The sequence below is a fragment of the Schistocerca gregaria genome, chromosome 1 (assembly GCF_023897955.1).
Source record: "Schistocerca gregaria isolate iqSchGreg1 chromosome 1, iqSchGreg1.2, whole genome shotgun sequence".
Lineage (NCBI taxonomy): Eukaryota > Metazoa > Arthropoda > Insecta > Orthoptera > Acrididae > Schistocerca > Schistocerca gregaria.
The window spans coordinates 757,311,677-757,333,042 of NC_064920.1; the positions used below are offsets into that span (position 1 = coordinate 757,311,677).

At 39.9% G+C, this 21,366-nt stretch overlaps 1 protein-coding gene across 1 annotated transcript in view; it reads left to right on the plus strand.

Moving 5' to 3' along the window:
• The window catches only part of LOC126267901 (uncharacterized), a 44,235-nt gene that overhangs the window by 20,509 nt on the left and 2,360 nt on the right, over positions 1 to 21,366 (plus strand). The window contains exons 2-4 of the mRNA XM_049973215.1: positions 3,887 to 4,012; positions 10,446 to 10,616; positions 18,736 to 18,879. Of these exons, the coding sequence (XP_049829172.1) occupies positions 3,887 to 4,012; positions 10,446 to 10,616; positions 18,736 to 18,879 (441 nt within the window). The remainder of the gene's footprint in view (positions 1 to 3,886; positions 4,013 to 10,445; positions 10,617 to 18,735; positions 18,880 to 21,366) is intronic.

Below are 21,366 nucleotides of genomic sequence, written 5' to 3' on the forward strand. Positions count from 1 at the left end.
TTGTGATCACTCATATCTCTTGATAATTTAGTAGCTCTTGTAGCTATCCGCGTCAGCCACAAGTTGTCAACAATGTATCTGCTCACTAATTTATATTTATTTAAAACGCACTTGAGTCGACCAATCTTTTGCTTGCCTGCTCATTCCCATTTGGCCATCTTTCCATCCATTTATATCAGCAGTGGGGAAATAACGTTTGAGTCCTCGGAACGTGACGCTTACCGACTCGCACCGTAACAATTATTTTCTTAATTAACTAGGAAATAATTAAAAACAAATATTGATCTTACAGCTGGCTTTCTCGCCACTAGGGTCGCTAGAGTCGTTTCAACTGTCAAATGGTAACAAATTTTCGTACATGTTACACTGTTTATATTAGAGCGATGTCTTCTGGTACTTTCTGATTTTTTCTTCAATTTGTTTGTGAGAAGGTACGTCATATGTGTTTACCTCGCGCCGTAGGTACTGTACGGTGCTGAGTTAACGCCTCGCAGCCACTCATCGGCTGTCGCGTAACGTGATAGGCGGGTGTCAGAGGAGATAACGCTATCGGCGCAGCGAAGACCAGCGCTCCATCTGGCAATGGCGTCCATCCCGGCTGCCAGGCAGCGGCTCGCAGGCACACTCACTCCACATTCATTACTTTATGTACTGGTATATTTGTCTTTTACTGTGTACTTTGCGCTTTCGAGTCGTGTATTTATTTACTCAGCCTGATCATATTAGGACCTTCGGACTGTCTCTTACATCGGACCAGTATTTCGTACCTACAGTGCCTTTTGTACATCTCTGTTAGCTAAAAAATAACAATAATTTTAATATGATAAATAGTAATAAAATGACTTTACTGTTTGTAGAGATAATGTGAATCAATAGTACTAAGAGTTAATGAAGTAATTAATGCCAGTACTTCTACACTAACTAAGAACTCTGCGAAATGGGAAAGATCTTATCGGAAAGAAAGATGTGAAGGCATAGTAACTGAGCACAGGGACAATGGCAGTCACCATTATTGCTTTAGCAGATATTTCACCAACTGTCTTTTGAAACTGGAGGTGTTATTCAATTCTCTAATACAATGAGGGAGGTTATTCCAGAGTTGGGTTCCTGCCACTGAAAAGAAGTGGCTGTGCAGTGAAGTGGGACAGAAAGGATTTTGCTCTGATGGGAATGAGTGTTTCTGCCGTGCTGTTCATACGAGGGCAAGGTCGAGGAGAGATATGAGGAACAGTGTGTGTCGATAAGACAATGGAAGAGACAGAGTATATGGGTAATTGTGCGTATGATCGTCAAATATGATCAAACAGTTGAACGTCACAGATATGTCGAATACATGTGTTCATAACCAGTTACAGATGCCATGAGCTTCCCAAAGGGAGTTTTTGCAGGATAATATCGCTGTAATCAATAGCTGGAAGTCTCTCTGCCCGGTGCCTCTTCCTTAGTTTGTTGCTAACTTCGACTATTTCTAGTGCCATACAGCGTTCAAAATCCTCTTGTTCTTCCCCTGTTTCATTCTTTTGCAATCTTTTTTTCGAATACTTCGTTGCAGGAAATTTCGTCGAAGTATGTGTCTCAGCCAAGATGTTTTCCACATGCTTATCATTTCTATTCTCTTTCTTCTTTCTCTTACTCTCAGGCTAAGTTCAGATGTAATGCGAGTTGGCGCACGCGAACGTGCGATCGAATTTCCGAAGGGTGCAGATGACGAGTCGTAGAGGGCCTTAGTCCCTGCAGTTTCCGGACACGATCTGTTTTGGTTCTGGATATCTTGTATGCGGATGTTGAGTGGTGGAATTACTCTGTTCATATAAAATTGGAAAACTGACTATGTCTGGAATAAATCGTCAAGTATGTAAAGTTATCTTGAAGTAAATAAAAGACATTGTGATGCTAATACAAGATGATGAAAAATGGATTGAAAGATCTCAAGGACTTGAACAGTAAGCAAATTTTCCTCACTGCATTGGAGCGCTCGATAGTAACACTAAATTCTGGACATTGACGTTCCTTAAGTTTCACTTAGAGACCCTTTTTCTTCTGGTGCTGTTGGTGCTACGTGACTGACTATCGCTTTATCTGGGTTGACATCTGCCCTTATGGAAGACATTGTGACTCAGGAATTTTCAGAGATCCCGTTCTATACGAAAACGTCACTGGAAAATCTGTAGACAGGGGCTTACATCGAAACAGAGACCTTTAGCAGAAAACCACCAGGTAGTACATCCTTACGTGAGTGTATGTGACAAAACATTTGGGATGGCGGAGAATTTAATGAGACCCTATGGCGGAAAGCAGCTGCTTAGGAAAAAACGATATGTAACAATCAGCTAAATTTAGCATGTTGCCGTGCTGGCTATACTTTTGGTATAGCGTGTAGTAAGTGAACAATATTGCATCGCCCATTACATGTCGCTGTGGATTGTACGCAGCACACTGTAAGAGCGATTATAGTAATTAATAACTATGTTCGAATAAGAGATGGATTTAAACGCCAAGATATTTCACAGGTATAAACGAGCAACCCTCTTTGTTAACGGATAACGTTCTGTCTACGTTTACCAACTATTTCGCTAAAGCATGCTTACTTGAACATACAGATCATATGATGTGAAGGAAAGTCTACTTGTTAACAATATAGTTTTACTTATTTATGTTTTTCCTTTCTTCTTAGTCATTTCCCTCACAGAAGATCAGAACCACTTTTTTCCAAGCTTGCCGTTTCAAAATTCTATTTTATACGATACCGATGCAATATTCCGAAATGCTGCTTTTTCTTTTTTTCCTACTTCGTCACCTCGTATGCCGATTTCAGTATTCTCGCCTTCGGTTTCATTCATTTTTCGCAACATCCAACAAAGGAAAATACAGAAACAAACAACGTGGTCAACTTTCTCAGACAGTGCACACGGGTGCTATCTATCTTTGCAACAGCGCGTTTCTCTCGATATACAGACTTTTTGCATAAAAGCTGCGTCAGCACGCGCTCATGTGACCGCTTGTAAGTTGAATGGTAGATGTCTGAACGTGCAATTCGAAAACGCGTGTCCATTTTCCGTCATGTGAACGTAGCCTTAGAAGTAACGCTTTATACGCCGCTCTGTCACTTCATTTAACTTTCATCATTTTTCTTTGCACTCACATTTCAATATCAAATATTTGTCAAAAATCATACAGACAACAGTATTGGTTACATGTTGTTTTACAACCGTCATCAGGTCTGAAAGAGAAGAATCCAGGTGAAAATATTTCAAAATTTGACGAACGTGACCACAAACCTACCACATACAAACAGAAAGCTCATTAACTTATAAAGCAGCGACTCAGAAGACTCGCAGCCGTTAACTGGACTACAATTTTACACGTGCTGCTTACATAATGAGTGGAAGCTATGAATCGTCCCACTACTAGCGGTTGTGGAGAGGGGCATAAAATTTTTAATATTTATTAAATTACAGGAAGTGTAGTAGAAAGTGATGTTCATCTATTTACTAATCACAAACAACAAATGTCTTAGTAAAATGATAGAAGGAAATGAAGCACAATAGCTCTTATCCGTGTATGTCACCAAAGTATTTATTTCCTTCACTTACATGCTTGATACTAGTGGAGTTTTACAGTATAATTGCGGAAATACGGATCTTCTTGTTTAACACCCAAAACTGTGTCGGGCAAAGTTTTAACATCGTCAGTGGGGTTCATTTAATTTCTCTCAAATAACATGTAAAGATATTTTGTATGAAAATGTACACATTTGTCAGATTATGATAGTTAAGATTTACAGCATTAGTAACAGCTAAAATATACATCTTAGTATCACCTACTGATAATTATGCGGCTGTATCTGAGTGGACAGCCGGTGTTATTTCCTCTGTTTGTGTTTCAGACCTGCGCGAATACTGCAGCTCCACGAGCGACTGCGCGGCCATACAGTACGCCAATTGTACGGACAACAAGTGCGTGTGCGGCCCGGGTTACTTCCCCAACTACAACGGCACCGCATGCCATCACAGTGAGTACTGCACATGGCGCTGCAGCTCACTACTCGACAGTTATAATAACCACACATCACTGTTATTTTTACCCTTGGACAAATGTGTTCACTTAGTGCACTCAGATAGCGCCGCTTTACTGTACTCACACAACACGCTTCAGAAGACCAGCTCAGATCAGTGAGAATATTTTAAAGCTATATCTGTGAAAATGGTATCTGACTTTTCAGTTAGAAATATAAAAATACGTCTTTCAGTGATTTTGGAAATTCAACTCCCTATGGGAATGAAATAGGGGATGAAAAGTTTTATGAAATAAATCTATGAAAATTGGTATTCGAATTCTCTGTTAGATGTAACGGAATGTGCTTTAGGGGATGAAAGTGTCTCTGGAAAAATCACTACGAGAACTCTATATGTACGATTAACAAAAACTTTTCTATTCCAGCTACCAGAAACGCCTGTGGTCGGATGCACATTCGGAAAAGGCCATGCGTCTGTGACTTTAACTAGTCTGAAAAGTTTAGATATTGCAATTTGCGAGCAACATAAGAACTTGATTAAAGGAAAACAAACAAACACAGAAAGAATAATCTGTGCACACTACACAATCCACATTAGCGAAGCAGCGGGCGCGCTAATCTAGTTCATGTAACAAAAATTGTGAAAAGTGAGTTTGTTTGCGTGGCCATCCTCAGCAGCAAGCACAGAAATATTTCTTTTTTAAATAAAAATCGCATCTCTTGCTGCACTGTACGTTATTTCTCCCAGAAGCATTTCGCCTTTTCTCACTTTAAGGCATCGTCAGTGGGATCTAGAATCATACAGTCTTGTTTTGATACGTACGATTAGTAGATTAAAAAACAGTTGACATCTGCGTTTCCTCTAAACCGCTAACATGCTAGAGGTCGTACAAAGAAGGGAAACAGCTCATAGAAGAAAGATCAGTCAACTCAAAAAAACTCAAATAACAACATAATAACTATACACACAACCAAGAAAATCACTCTCACAAATTCTGCTCATGATTAGTGAACCTTACAGACGAACACATAAACAATAAAGAAAGACAACTGTTGGAGGAAGGGTTAAAATACAGAAATAGATGGAAATTACGTAGAAAGTCTAATGATACAAGCAGAAAATGTATTGACAAGGGAGAATAGGAGAGAAATCAGAAGTGTCAACAATGGACTAACTCGAGAACTAGGTGAAAAAATTATAATATAATAAACAATATGAAAATACAACAACACACAAAAACAACACAAACACAGAATCTGTAACACTCAAAAAACTTAGGAAAAAACTTCAAAATATCATTATTTCAAAAGCAGACAAGGGGAACACAGTAGTATCACAGACAACGAACAATATACCTATAAAAACAAAAGAATTCATCTCACAAAATAACATTAGAAAATTAAAATCAAACAAAACAGACAAATTTCAGGCAAAAGTAAAAACACTCTAATAAATATAGACATCACGCTGGATAGCACAGAAACAAGAATGCTGTGACTGATTAATCCCACTGCAACTATCCTCTGAAGCCAGCCAAAGATCCACAAACCAAATCTTCATGTGAGACCAGTACTGGATTTCAGAAAATCCTCCACTTACAAGCTTGCTGGATACATTCTAAACTTACTGCATGAAAAAGTACTAGAAGATAGAACCATTAAAAACACTACACAGCTAATACAAAAAATAAAAACATGTGAAAATTCCAGACACAACAACACTCTTTGCATTTGACATAGAAGGCATATATTCCAACATATTTGTACCAGAAACAATAGAAATGATAGATAAGAACCTGAATACACATAGTCAGCTCCCTGATGCACCGATTAATGAAATATTTTAGTAAAACTCATAACAGAAGCAAATTAGTTCCAATTCAATAATGAATTTTATTTATAAGAAGATGGGATCGCTAGGGTCAAGAGCGTTAACAAATATTTTTATAAATCACACTGAACAGATAATTTTCACGAAAATATTAGCAAAAAAATACAACATAATATATTGGTTCAGGTATGTGGATGACATCCTCTCATCAATAGATGAACCACAAACAAAAACTGAGAAGTTACATACTGGCATCAACAAGTTTGATAAAAATATAAAACTAAGTATGGAAAGAGAACAGAATAACCAAATTAACTTTCTGGATATAACAGTCCAAAAAACAAAACGGTAAGCGTCTGTTTGAAATCTACTGTAAAGCCTCAGCTACTGACATTATGCTTGAACCCCTACACCCACAAAAACAAGCAGCACTTCGACACATACTCTGTAGATCCAACACAGTTCCACTCAACAAAGGAACTATCAAAAGAACGGGACATAATAATGCAGATAGTCCGAAACAGTGGTTACAATAGTAATATGGTTACAAAGCTAAACAGCAAAATTAAAAGAAAATCAGAAAGCACAAAACCATTGACAACATCACAACAGAACCAAACACGATCATAAACATTCAATACCATAACAACTACACGCAATAATTGAAAAAACATAAGAGTACATAACATACAAACACAAACTCGCGCATATATCACTTACACCTTCAAAAGAATGGAATAAACATATCATATACGACAGATAATTCTATCAAAAAGCACAGCTCAAAAATGACAAGAAAAGAAAGATATATACCAGAGAGGAAGTATATATCAATTATAGGATAATACTTGTGATGGCAGATTCATAAGATAGTCAGAACATTTGATGTCAGATACAGAGGGCACATGTGAGACTGCAAGAACTGGACAAACCACTCCACATTTGCAGAACACATAAGAGAACACAATCACAAACTAATCACTAGAGGAGAAGACATGAAAATAATTATTATCAATAATAAAAGACACCTCCTAACGATGCAAAAAAATTGCCACATGTAGAAAACCAAAGTAGAAAGAAAACTCTGTGGAATGATCAAGTACACATGCCAAACAACTCATTGTTTACACTAATAGATAGAACAATAGAGTAACACTACAAAAAGTACTATTATCATAACAATAATAAAATAGTACCAGCCAACCCCCTTTCCACTTACTTGCGCATTAAACGCTCCACGAAACATTTAAACAGAAATCCAAACCAGCTGAACATCAAAACTTTCAACCATTCAAGCACGTATATATTCTATCAATATATAAAAATATATATTCTCTTGCGCGCACACACACGGGTGGAAACATAACATGAATGAATAGACGTTAGTTTTCAACATGTACTTGATTTGGGTGGCCACATGTGCGTAAACAAACGAAACAAGATGAGACACACTGTGTCAAGACATACGTCTTGATATCAAAGCTTTCGATCAAATATATGTAATTAATGACAGAAGACTAATAGTGAATTACAACAACAATTGCAAACAGGACGAAAAGTGGGAAGGGAAAAGTTCGGAATATGAAAACGTGCTTATGTTTCGTAAATAGAGCCATAGTACGACCTCCAGCACGTGTGTAGGTGAGAGAAAACGTACATGTCAACTAAAACGCTAAGAACTGTAAGTAATCACTTATTTACATAAAAAAGGGACGTGGATTTTTTTAAAATTTTATAATAATACATATCAAAACAAAACTGTATCATTCTAGATCCCACTGAAGATACTTTGAAGTGAAGGAAGACGAAACGCGACTTGTATAAAATAAAATGCAGTGCAACAAGAGAAGGCGTTTTTTATTTATAAAATAAATATCGTGAAAAAGACTTCCCTCATCAGTGGGAACCACAGCATTTTGTGACGTAAGAGAGGCGCTTATTAACGTTTTAACTATCGCCTCGAAAAAACGAAGTTATTATGCAAATAACATTTTGCTTGCGTGCCCCAATCCTAGTACACAATTAAAATCAAGCCCTACAATTCCGTACCAAACAGCTAGAGGCGCAACAAAAAAGTTACAGATACTTTCAGCGTGGTGAGACAAGCCTCAACGATGAAGAACGAACTGACAGACCGTCCATCTAGTAAAAACCAGAAATAGAAAAGATAGGAGGCCCTGGCTCTTGAAGACCGATTTGTTACAATCAAGATGATAGCGAATGGAGTGAAAATCAATCACGGCTCAGTTTTCAACATCTTGCACTACCTTCTGAACAGAGCATAAATTGAAGTCTTATGTCCACGAACACTCTGACTACTTCCAATGAATAAAAAGACTAACACGTACTAAATCACATTTCCTATTAGCTAATCGGTTCCGATCTTTTCTCTGGTCATCTTCAGACCATAAATTACGAATTTCTGCGAAGTGCAGGTCGTCAGTTAACAAAGACTAGGTTTAAAGTTAGTTAGTTAGTTAGTTAGTTAGTTACATGTTCCATAGATCATTTGAACGATTCTTTTATCGGAATGGCATGGAACGAGTCAGTTAACAGTGCATGTATACATGATTAGCGTTAACATCAATAAAGAAATTTTTTAGTCAAACTAATGTAACCACACTTACAAACTTTTATTTATTTATTTATTTTTCTTACTGGCTACCAGTTTTCAAGTAGAAATCCATCGATGAAATAGACGATATTGTTCAGGAGAAATAATTTTAGGTTAGATTTGAAACTTGCTTAGCAACTTATAAAACTTTCTGTATTAATGAAAAATGATCAAAAATTTTCGTTTCCGTGTACTGAACGTCTAGTGTTCCAGATATGGACATCATTATTCCTCTCAGAGAGTGATGGATTATTTAAGATGAATTTCATTAGCGAATATAGACTGTAAGGCAAAACAGGGGCACACCTAGAAGGAACTATCCAAATGGGACGGAGTTCGGTAGATGTCATGTACATGCATAGACAAACAAATGATTAAAGTTTAAAAATGTATGTAATGTATGTATGTATGCATGTAAAAAAAATTGATGTGTTATTCAGGAGAATGAGGTACAGAAATCGATCGGTACAATAACGTGTCGGTGCACCTCTGACCTGTATGCAAGCAGTCATTCAGCTTGGCATTGATTGATAAGTTGTTGGATGTCTTTCTGATGGACATCGTGCCAATTTCTGCCCAGTTGGTGTATTAGATAGTCAAAATCCTGTGAGGTTAGCAGGGTCCTGCCCACAATGCTCCAAACTTTCTTAATTGGCGGGAGATCAGGCGACCTTGCGGTCGAAGAAAAGGTTCTGCAAACACGAAGACAAGCATTGAAAGCCTGCTACGTGTGGGCAGGCACTACCTTGCTGAAATGTGAGCCCAGGATGGCTTGCCATAAATGGCAACAAAACGGGGTTTAGAATAATGTCAGAGTACCGCTGTGCTGTAAGTGTGCCGCGGAAGGGGTCCTGCTATGGAACTGAATGGCTAACCAGACAGTCATTACTGACTGTCGGGCCTTAAGGAGGGTGACAGTCAGGTTGGTATCCACCTCTGTCTGGGGCTTCTCCAGACACTGGTCGATTGGGTACATTTCGCACCGGGACTCATCACTAGAGACAATTCTACTCCAGTCAATGAAATTCCAGACGGAAGACGTCTCTGGAGTCGCCCCAGACAGCGGTGGGATGCCAACCGGACTGTCGCCAACCGCATGGCCCGACAGTCAGGTGTGATGGCCTGGCTTGGCATCTCTTTGTGTAGTTTGACCCCTTTGGTTGTCATCCACGGCATCCCTACAACACAGCGGTACGTTGACGGTATTCTACTTCGCATTTTGTTGTGCTTCTATCTTGGACTTCTGTTTCACCAAGATAATGCCAACCAGCATACGACGAGCGTTTATACTGCTTTTGTTGGTGCATTCCAAAGCCTACCATGGCCAGTAAAGTCGCTTGGTCTCTTCCCAATTGAGAATGTTTGGAGCATCTCCGGACTTTGACAAGCCAACGCGCCAATTGGACAGTATTTGGCACGCTATCCCTAAGAAGGACACCGGCTCTATCAGTCAATGCGAAACCGAATTACTGCTTGCATAAGGGCCGGAGATGGAACAATATGTTACTGACTTACTCAGTTTATGGAGCTCTTTCTCTTGAATAGATCGTCCAATTTTTCTGAAATTGTTATCATTTGTTTGTTCGTTCATGTACATCACATCTACCGATTTCCGTCCCATTCGAATAATTCCTTCATGGTGCGTCGTTTTCTTTTTCCGTTAGAGTGTACTACTATTATTATTTTACTATTATTATTATTATTATTATAAAAACGCCGTCCAGGTCAGTCTTTTACACTTTATGAGTAATCGTTTGCTACTATGCAAAAAATTAGAGGAATATTCTATGAAATGGAATGCATTGTTCACGAACTTATTTTTGTTACCTCGATGAAGTGAAATTAGCTACACGATCGATGTAGGTGCTGAAAAAGTTGTTTCAGGTGTAAAGCGTAGAAAGTATAGCAGTTTCAGAGTGGAATGAAAAATAGGGCCGCTAGCTGCTTGTACACGGGACAGGGTGATAGCTATTGTTCTGTTGCAGGGAGCGAGGCGTACGAAGCGCCGTGCCGTGATACGGCGGAGTGCCAGCAGGTTATGGGCAACAAGTCGATCTGCCAGAAGAGACTCATCGGAAACGACACGACGGAGCGCTGCCTCTGCCTGATGAGCAACCACTACGACCGCCAGAACCACATGTGCCAGAAGAGTCTGCGTAAGTACAGCTGCGTGCATGAGTGACAGATTGCAGTCGGTTCCTATCGGGCTCTGTTTACACAATGTTGCAAGGACATGAGTTCGGTTGCAGATTGGTACCGTGCTAACAAGGGAACCTCCCCATTGCACCCCCCTCAGATTTAGTTATAAATTGGCACAATGGATAGGTCTTGAAATCTGGACACAGACCAATCGAGAAAACAGGAAGAAGTTGTGTGGAACTATGAAAAAAATAAGCAAAATATACAAACTCAGTAGTCCATGCAAAATATAGGCAATATCAAGAATAGCGAGAGCTCAGGAGCGCCCTGGTTCCGTTGTTAGCGTGAGCAGCTGCGGAACCAGAGGTCTTTGGTTCAAGTCTTCCCTCGGGTGAAAAGTTTATTTTTTTATTTTCGCGAAGTTATGATCTGTCTGTTCGTTCATTGACGTCTCTGTTCACTGTAATACGTTTACAGTCTATGTTTTGCGTCCGCACCGCAAAACCGTGCGATTAGTAGACGAAAGGACTTGCCTCTCCAATGGGAACCGAAAACATTTGCTCGCAAGGTCATAGGTCAACCGATTCCTCCACAGGAAAACACGTCTGATATATTCTATACGACACTGGTGACGGCATGTGCGCCACATGACAGGAATATGTTATCGACCCACCTAACTTGTACACTTGGCGAATGAGTAAAAAGTTTCTTCTACCTTGCTCGATTTAGGTTTTCTAGTGGATGTGATAATCACTCCAAAAAAGTGATGAAAACATAAGAGTTTGTCACATAAACTGCAACAAATGAATGCAACAGTTTCACAGTCGCACAGTTTTCCCTGTGCTGTGTCAAAACATATGTTTTTAACGTTTTCAAATTTTTCCGTTTCGGTGTAGCGTCCCCATACTACGGCGCAGTTACCTCGCATTGGACGGACGGACGGACAGATAATAATTGTCTGAAAATAAAAAGTTAAACTTTACACTAGAGGGAAGGCTTGAACCAAGGACCTCTCGTTCTGGAGCTGCTCACTCTCACCACGGGACCACGGCGCTCCTGAGCTCACATAATTCTTGAAGTTGCCTATCTTGCGCATGGACTACTCACTTTGCATATTTTGCTTATTTTTTCATAGTTCCACACAACTTCTTGCTGTTTTCTCGATTGATCTGTGTTCAGTTTTTCAAGGCCTATCCACTGTGCCAGCTTATAACTAAATCTGAGGGGGGTGCAATGGGGAGGTTCCCTTGTTAGTAACCACTGCAGGCACTTCACGGTGGTTTGTAGAGTAGGTATGTTAATGTATAAGTGTACAAAGAATACTTGAAAGGGAGAGGTGCTTTTGGCAGCAGCCACTGGTGGCCAGGAGAATCACTCCCACAACAATGTTCACATTGCGGACGTATCAACTCTCCATCACATGATGAATCTACAAAAGCAATTTACTCCTCAGGAGAGATTCTTTCTAATGTCTCAATGCTCTTTCTCCTCTAGATTTCACCCCCCCCCCCTCCCCCGGAACACCCCCCGCCCCCCCCCCCCACCATCCCTCCAATTCATGAGGAAAAATAGTATCAAGCCCCCCATCTCAAGCCTATTTTATTACTAAAATATTCATTTTTCAATATCAGGTTGGTTCATAAGTCTATAGAGTTTTTGTCTTGCATGTTGGTATTCCGGTTGCTGTGGGTTCATTTATAGCTTGCCATTTTTTATTCACTGTTTCTGTTTGAGGTTACTTATTGTCATCTTGTCATTTGGAGATGGTGTGTGGAGCTATGGACGCTAGAAAATGGAGTGCCAAGGGGACAAACAGCAAAGTTTCCGACATTTACTTCTGTTTGAGTTCAATAGAGGGGTGACAGTAGCGGATGACCCCAGAACCATTTGCGCATTGAATGCGGATAGTGCTATTCGGCAGAGCACGGCAAGAAAATGATTTTCTCGTTTTAAGGAGGATCGTATTGACAGTAGCGACTCTCCAAGTCCAGGAACACCCCTCGGGGTTTCGATGAAGATCGTTTAAACGTGCAGTGGTCCACGTTAGTGTACTCGAGAGCTGGCAGTGTGAAAAACTGTGATCACTCCACCATCGTGTGACATTCTCATGCAAAGGGGAAGGTTCAAAAATCGGGTTTATAGATACCGCATGCACTAAGCCAAAATCACAAAAATCAGCGGATTGCCAGTTGTATATTTCTGCTTGCTCGTCATCAACTGGCTCGTGAACCACACCGGCCTTTCCTATACTGTACCGTAACTGGTGACGAGAAATGGTGTCTTTATGCTAATGTAAGGAAAGGACAGTACTGGTTCATCCCAGAAAAAGCAGCATCTCTCCGTACAAAGACCTGAGCAAATCCACAATACGTAATGTTATCGTCTGGTGGAACAGTGACGGGGTGGTGTGCTACTTATTGATAACCATCATTGCTGGAATTTTCTGTCATCAACTGAGACGCTTTGAGACGCAGTCCAAGAACAACGAACGGGGAGACTGCAGCAAGTGCTGGTGCACGACAACGCATTCTGCTAGACCGACAAAAAAACACTATACAATAGTTGGGTTGGAAAATCGTTCTGCACCCGCTTTATTTACCAGATCTTGCGTCCTCAGATTTTTACCTTTCCCGCTCTCTGTCGAACAGCATTCAAGAAACTTCCTTTCCGAATGAAAATGCGCTCCGAACATGTCTCAATGAGTTCTTTGCCTCAAACTCGCGTGATTTCTACAGTCGTGGAACCAAGGCGTTACTCCAGCGTTGACAGACTGTTGTAAATAGTCAAGAAAAATATGTTACTGATTACTAAAATCTCTGTTATGTATATGTATTGTTTAGTTAACTTACGGAAAAACGCTATGAACTTAAGCACCAAACCAATATTTTCTTTGCACAATTCTGTTTTACCAAAATCGCTTTAGAAGCATTTTACGCAACAGAAACGAAACTTCAAGAATTATTACAACGAAAATATGGAACAAATTATCAAATTTTCATATTAAAAAACTATGAAATGAATGACATTTACAATTCAGCAAACATGTATTGCAAGAGCACGAAAAATTTGAATTACAAAGCTCAGCGTGGTGAATGGGATTGCTTTTGAAAAGAAACTTTCTCAAGGCGTAATGCAGTAGCATAAACAGCGACTCGAGGTTCTTTACTTACGTTTAGCTCTTCTCTTTGGGAAACTGAAAGACTCTCTTCGTGGAACAAGGTTGGAAAATGATGACTCCCTTGTGCACGCTGCCAAACAGTGGCTCCAACAGGTTGGTCTAGAATTTTACCGTGCGGGTATACAGGCACTGGTTCCAAGATGGCGTAAGGCTGTTGAGAGGGATGGAAATAATGTGAAGAAATGAAAATATTGTTCCCAAAGGATGTATCTTCACATTGTAAAACTTTCAAACATGTAGAATAAAAGATGGACTTAAAAAAAATAGTGTGCATTTCTTTTGGAGTGACCCTCGTACTTGACGTTTTCCAAGGAAGTCTTATAGGTCCTTTCCTTTTCATGATGTGTACAAACTATTTAAGAGACAATCTAATCAGCCTTCTTGGACTATTTGCAGATGATACTGTCATGTATCGTCTTGTACGGTCATCAGATGATAAAAACCAATTTCAAGCTATGCGTATGATGGGAAAAGCGGTAATTGACTGTACAAAATGAAAAGTGTGAGGTCGTGAGGTCATGCACATGCTTATTAAAAGGAAGTGGTTAAATTTCGGTTACATAATAAGTCACAAAAACTAAAGGCTGTAAATTCATCTAAGTACTTGGGGTTTACAATTACCAATAACTTAAATAGGGACGATCACATAGACAACACTGTGGGGAAAGCGGACCAAACATTGCAAATTATTGGCAGAACACTCAGAAAATGCAACCGCTCTACCAAACAAACTGCCTACACTACGCTTGTCCGCCGCCCTCTTCTGTAGTACTGCTGCGCGGTATAGGATCTGCATCAGACAGAACTGAGGGCGGACATCGAAAAAGTTCAAAGAAGGGCAGCTCGTTTTGTGTCATCGCGAAACAAGGGAGAGAGTGGCATGGATATGATACGCGGAGTAGTGTGGGAAACGTCGAAACAAAGGCGTTTTCCGTTAGGGTAGGACCTTATGAAATTTCATTTACCAACTTCCTCCTCCTCCCTAAATAGGGAGCAATGAACATAGTAGTGCAAAGTAGTCTCCGTCATTCACACACATACACACACACACGCTCACACACTTCAGGTAGGAATATCAACAATGTAGGAAAAGACAGATTGCTACCTACCGTAAAGAAGACACATCAATTTGCAGACAGGCACGATTAAAAGACACTCGCGTATAGCTTTCAGCCACAGCCTTCGTCAGCAAAGAGAGACTCACACACACAAGATTCACACACAAACACAAGCAAGCATACCTAAGGCGAGCGTGAGGTGTGAGGTGTGCTTGGTTGTGTGAATGTTGTGCGAGTGTGTGTCTCTTTACTGACTAAGGCTCTGGCCGAGGGCTATATGTGAGTGTCTTTTAACCGTACCTGTCTGCAACTTGACGTGTGTTCTTTAAGGTGAGCAGCAATATATATATATATATATATATATATATATATATATATATATATATATATATATATATGTGTGTGTGTGTGTGTGTGTGTGTGTGTGTGTGTGTGTGTGTCTGTGTAATGACGGAGAATATACTACCGCTAGTTACTGTGTCTCCTGTTCCTCTCGCAACTGCATTGAAAGAAAAAAATGCATGTATGACTTTACACGAACCCTGATCTGTCTTACCTTTTCTTTACGGTCCTTAAGAGTAAGTAAACGGTGGATGAAGTAGAGCCGTGCGTACAGCCGAAACTTTGGTTCTCTACAGTTCGTGAACAGCTACAAGACTTCATCCTCTTCCCTCTAAGCAGTATCACCTTAGCTCACTTTGTATTTTCGTTCTACTCTTGTAATGGTCAAACTGACCGGTAAGAAATCTAACAGCACACTTGTGCACTTCTTCCATGTCTGCCTTTACTTTGGAGATCGTTGCGGCCCGAGTCAGGTATTCGTGCGGTCCGTGGTTCACAGGCTCATTTTATAGTAACATGCAACTAACAACAAACAACTCATTCTAGAAACCTCAATTCACGTTAAGAGCTTCTTAAGAGAGTAGCCTTCCTGCTCAGTGACAAACAAACAAAAATACTGACAGACGCAGTACTGTTTTAAGATGCTTGGTTAGTTGGTTAATTTTTTCGTGAGCTAGGTAAAGTTACCTCAGATATAGAAGGGTATCGGGGTATCTGCGTGGATAGAGGTGTGAGATGAGGAATGTTTTACAGTTTGTCTTCGAGTACTGACAACCCACAGCCGTGCACGACTCGTACAAGTCAGCTGCTATGGTATAACTTTTGACATGGAAGAGGCATGGATTCGTGAAAGCGCGTTACAGAGATGGACATCTTCAGTTGCAGTTCTTATTTGTAGCACAGAATATTAAATTAACTAAGCTTGTGATGGTGTCTCATGTTCAGTTGCACATTTAAATGTAAATGCAGATACAATTATTATTCAAAGTCAGTTGAACGTATGGTAAAATCAACAACACTTCACTACGCTACTATGATGTCTCAACAGCTAGATCGCTGAGGCTCGCAGCAATATGAAACAGAGAACAACTGGCACAAGGTGTTCAGACTCATACCGACTTTTAACAATCGGAATTTGGGAGCACCCTTACTGTAGCAACTCGACTGATTTATGTATGTAACCGTTTAATGTGGAAGATAGCTTCATGTGCGGTCCGAGTTGCCCCCCTACTACGTCAATATTGCCTCTTGAGCAAAACTGTCTGTCGGCAACTGCTTAAGTCCGACCTCATGAGGATCCCAAATGCTCGAGCAGCATTAAGTGGTACCAACGTCACAGAGTTTTTACACTTAATAACTCACTTTCTCTTGTAAATACACTGTTAGAAAAAAATAACCTCTGTTTTCGTCTTTCTTACCACCATACAGTTATAACACATGAAGGATGTTCAAAGTCACTCGCAACACCTGTAAGAGTCCTAAACACTATACCAACGAGAATGTGACAAAGCAACAACCATGAAATATCACTTTCGTTATTTTCAGCGTGCCTGTCAGTGTTTTTCTGTAGTAAACCCTGATCAAAGAAAAAGCAAAAGAAAAAACAGAAGCTGGGGTTCGTTGAAACCTCTATGCAGGTATCGTCACAAGGTCACAGAACTTGATTTCTAAAGATGTGGCTACAACTCGTAGAATATCTGTGGTTGTATTCTATTTAGGTTCCCTACTGATGTGGAAGGATGCCAGATTTGCTTATAGTTCCATCGATTTTATAAGAGCTTAATATTAGTTATATAAGGGGCAATCAAATAAAAATTATACACGTGGGAAAAACAGTGAGTTAATTGTTTATTATTCCAAAAGTAATCGGCACAACTGTTAATACGTTTATCCCACTGTGAGACAAACAGTCAGCGCCTTCATGAAAAAATATTTGCAGTTGCCTACGGCACGATGATTGGACCCATGCGCGTACCTCTTCATGCGAAGCAAAGCGACAGCCATGAATATCTTGCTTTAGAGTTCCAAAAATATGGAAACCACATTGAGAGAGATCGGAACTGTATGAAGCATGTGTTGCCAAGATTGTTTAAGACTACCTTATACAGGAAATCTAAAATTAAGTGATCTCTTAATTTGTTTCTTAGTGGTCTGGTTTTTCTATTGTATTTATTGTTTGCGATAGCTCGATTATACGCATAACCGATCATTTATGCGATGCTTTTCGGTTCACTAAAATAGTTTCATTTCACAATAGTACTCACATTTTGTGTGTATATAACTCTTTCGCAACTGCACAGTTATTTCACAAATGTGTAGTAGCGCTTTACATATTAAGTTTTTTACTTTACTTTGACGGTTGTGTCTTGGAAGTGACATTTCAATTGACCCGACAGCTCTCTTCTATATCATTCCTAATATTTTTATGTGTATATGGGCTGCTTCTTCCCAAACTGTGTCACAGCGTATTGTAAACGTATATCTTGATACTCTGTTCGAGGCTTCTGCTCATTGATAATACGCTAGCGGGGAACATTTTTATTGCTTATGTTTCTTTCATGTTATGTAATTATTAAATGTAACGACCAGGAAGTTTTACTTCTATGCTTCTAATAGAAATGAGTCTCCAGGTTTAAGATAGATATAATTCGACTTTACTGACTGTTTGCATGGATCTGCATGAACGTTGTCTTGCTTGCATTTACAAGGAAAACATTCTCACTGAAATAACTATCAACGCTGTTTTGTATTTACAAAACTCTTATTCATAGTATTTTTATGATTCAAATGACTCTAAGCACTATGGGACTTAACATCTGTCATCAGTCCCCTATGCTTAGAACTACTTAAACCTAAGTAACCTAAGAACATCACACACATCCATACCCGAGGTAGGATTCGAACCTGCGACCGTTGTAGCAGCGCGGTTTCGGACTGAAGCGCTTAGAACCGCTCGGCCACAGCGGCCGCCAGTATTTTTATCGAATGTGTACATCGGTTTAGTTAAGTGTGTTTTGTATACATTGTTACACTACCATTTGTCATTGGAGGCGTATAAGTCACGTACAGAATGAAGAGGAGGGGTCGTTGCACTGCCCCCTGAGGTTCACCATATTTGAAATGATGAACATTTTATTTCACACTTGCGTTGTATCATCCATTTCTTGCTTTGTTCAGTTCACTGTTATGGGTTTTCCGCAAATGCTCTTATGTTGTCAGTTGCTTCATCACTCAGTCTGTAACAACAAAGTTTTCGTTTTAGTTTCGTACAGGCCAAGAACGTGTTATATCACATTGCACAAATTAGCTTGTAATTTACCCCAGAAAAAGGCTCCCTTTGCTTGTTTTTAGTGATAGTTCTGATATACACATTCCAGTTGCTTATAACCTTCACAAGTAATGCAATTTTGTCGTGGAGTGCTATTTGTTGCCTTTAAGCACGGAATACAGTGTTATCAAGAAAGTACTTCAATGTAGCAGCGTTTCGTAGTAGATCCATATCAAATACGAGCGGCAAGTCAGATTCACAGAGTGTAATGATGTGGTTCGGTGTTTCAGGTCTGAACGACAAGTGCACGGGCGATGTGGAAGGCGTGTGTTACCTGGAGCTGGACGGCGCCAACCAGCACGTGCGCTGCGCCAGCAACGGCACCTGCGCCTGCGAGGACGGCTACGTGCCCGACTACCTCGTCATGAGATGTAGTGAGTATCGCAGGCGGTGCTACGGTGTCCGGCCACCGTGCCACTACGTGAATGTGCTGTCGCTGCTCGTTACACCTACTGAATAGTTCAGAATAGGTTTTTCACCACCCACATACCTGCGATTTTATGTGGGCTTAGATTAAAGATAGGGTTGCTGCCTACAGCCAATATTGTTCAATCTGTACACAGAGCAAGCAGTAAAGAGAATTAAAGACAAATTTGGAGTAGGAATTAAAGTTCAAAAAGAAAAAAAAATAAGAACTTTGTTGCCGATGACTTTGTTATTCTGTCAGAGAAAGCAAACCATTTGGACGAGCAGTTAAACAGAATGGACTGTGTGTTTTAAAAAAGGAATAAGATAAGATCAACAAAAGCAAGGCAAGGATCATAGAATATATCGAATTAAATTAGGTGATGACGAGGAAATTAGATTAGGAAATGAGACACTTAAAGTAGTAGATGAGTTTAGCTATTTGGGCAGCAAAATAACTGATGACGGCCGAAGTGGAGAGGATATAAAATGTAGATAGGCAATGGCAAGAAAAGCATTTCTGAAGGAGAGAAATCTGTTTACATTGAATGTAGATTTGAGTGTTAGGAAGTGTTTTCTGAATGTATTTGTCTGGAGAGTAGGCATGTGTGGAAGTGAAACGTGGACGACAAGCAGTTTACACAAGAATAGAAGCTTTTGAAATGTGTGCTACAGAAAAATACTGAAGGTTATAGGGTAGATCACGTAACTAATGAGAAGGTACTGAACAAAACTGATAAGAAAACAAATTTGTGGCACAACCTGAATAGCTGTAACGATCAGTTGATGGTACACATTCTAAGATATCGAAGGATTTAGTTTTTGCTGGAAGTGTGGGAGGTAAAAGTCGTAGAGGGAGACCAAGGGATGAATACACTAAAGAGGTTCAGAAGGATGTAAGTTGGAGTAGTGGTTCGGAGCTGAAGAGCCTTGCGCAGTATGGAGTAGCATGGAGAACTGAAGATCACAACGCAGATTAAAGGGGAGCAGGAAAAGACTGTCATTGGTCACTGCCATAACGGTGAGACTTACAGAGACGAAGCCGGTTATTTGAAATTATCCAGTAAGGTATCTTCCAACAGTTTCAATTTACATTTCCTGAGCATAAACCTAATATTTCCGTATGGGTTCTACCGAACCGTTCTGGTCATAGCAGAGTGTCCTTGCATTCTTTCTTCCTTTATCTTCTGTTAGATCCACTTTCTAAGACTCCTGTACGCAGGACCAGTATTCTAGTATTGGCCACCATGGAGTCGGTTTCGATGTCTTATCAGTAGGTTCACTGCATTTTTCCTGACTTCTAGACTACTCGTGGCATACGTTCTGTCCGTGTCGCATCCTTGCGTTGTGTTAGCGCTGAGTTTTGAAGGATGCGACAGGCTTCATACGTTTGCCACTGGTGGCCAGATCTCACACCGTCGAGTTCATGCTCTTGTGCATGCTCAGTACTGTACACTTCACTACATTTAATGAGAACTACTATGCAGTCTATCAAGTGCAAATATTGCCACGTAGTGGCAATATTTTTCAGGATTCAGCAATGTCAGAGAAAAATTTATTTGAAGGTACCTATCAACCATTTTGGTGGTTTTTTCGTAGATTTTTAACCATCCCTCAAGTTTGTATAAAATGCAAGGGAGATAAAAGCTCTACCGACCTAACTTCAGAGATAGTTCAATAATGATTGTTAAGTGATTTGATACAAGAGGCCTGTGACCTCCAGTGGTAAGCTAACGAGTTAATTTAATGTTAATATGTTAAAATTGTAAATTTGTGGCAAGGTCTTATGGGACCAAACTGCTGAGGTCATCGGTACCTAAGCTTACTTAATACAGCTTAAACTAACTTACGCCAAGCACAACACACACAACCATGCCCGAGGGAGGATTCAAACCTCCGACGGGGGGAGCCGCGCGGACCGTGACAAGGCGCCCTAGACCACGCGGCTTCAATGTGTTAATCGAAGAATAGTTTTACCGCTATCAAATATGTAATTTGTGTTTAAAATGAATCAGTTAACGATTCACTGTGTTCTGAGAACAGTAATGTTACATATCCAGGAACACCTGTTCAAAATTTGCTTCAAAATAATGGGGATAACAGAAAACTCTCAGAAAAATCAAGTTCACATTTGTACTGTATGCACTCTTTAAAACGCTCCTTTCTCCCTTGTTTACAAAAGACGATATAGTGACATTCTACGTCCTGCCTTACACGCTAAGTAATCGCAGAAAATCATTTACAAAAACGTTTGCAGTAGCACAGAAGAATCACTTCTGGACATACTCTTTGATCTGAGGAAAAAATTAGTTGAATTAACATTTGAAAACGAGATAAAAACGGAAAGAGAAAATCTAGGAAAGTCTATTGTGTTGACAATGTAACAGAAATACTGATAGGCTACTGAACAAGAATAAGTCGTCTGGACGAAATGGGGATGATAATCATAGATGAAG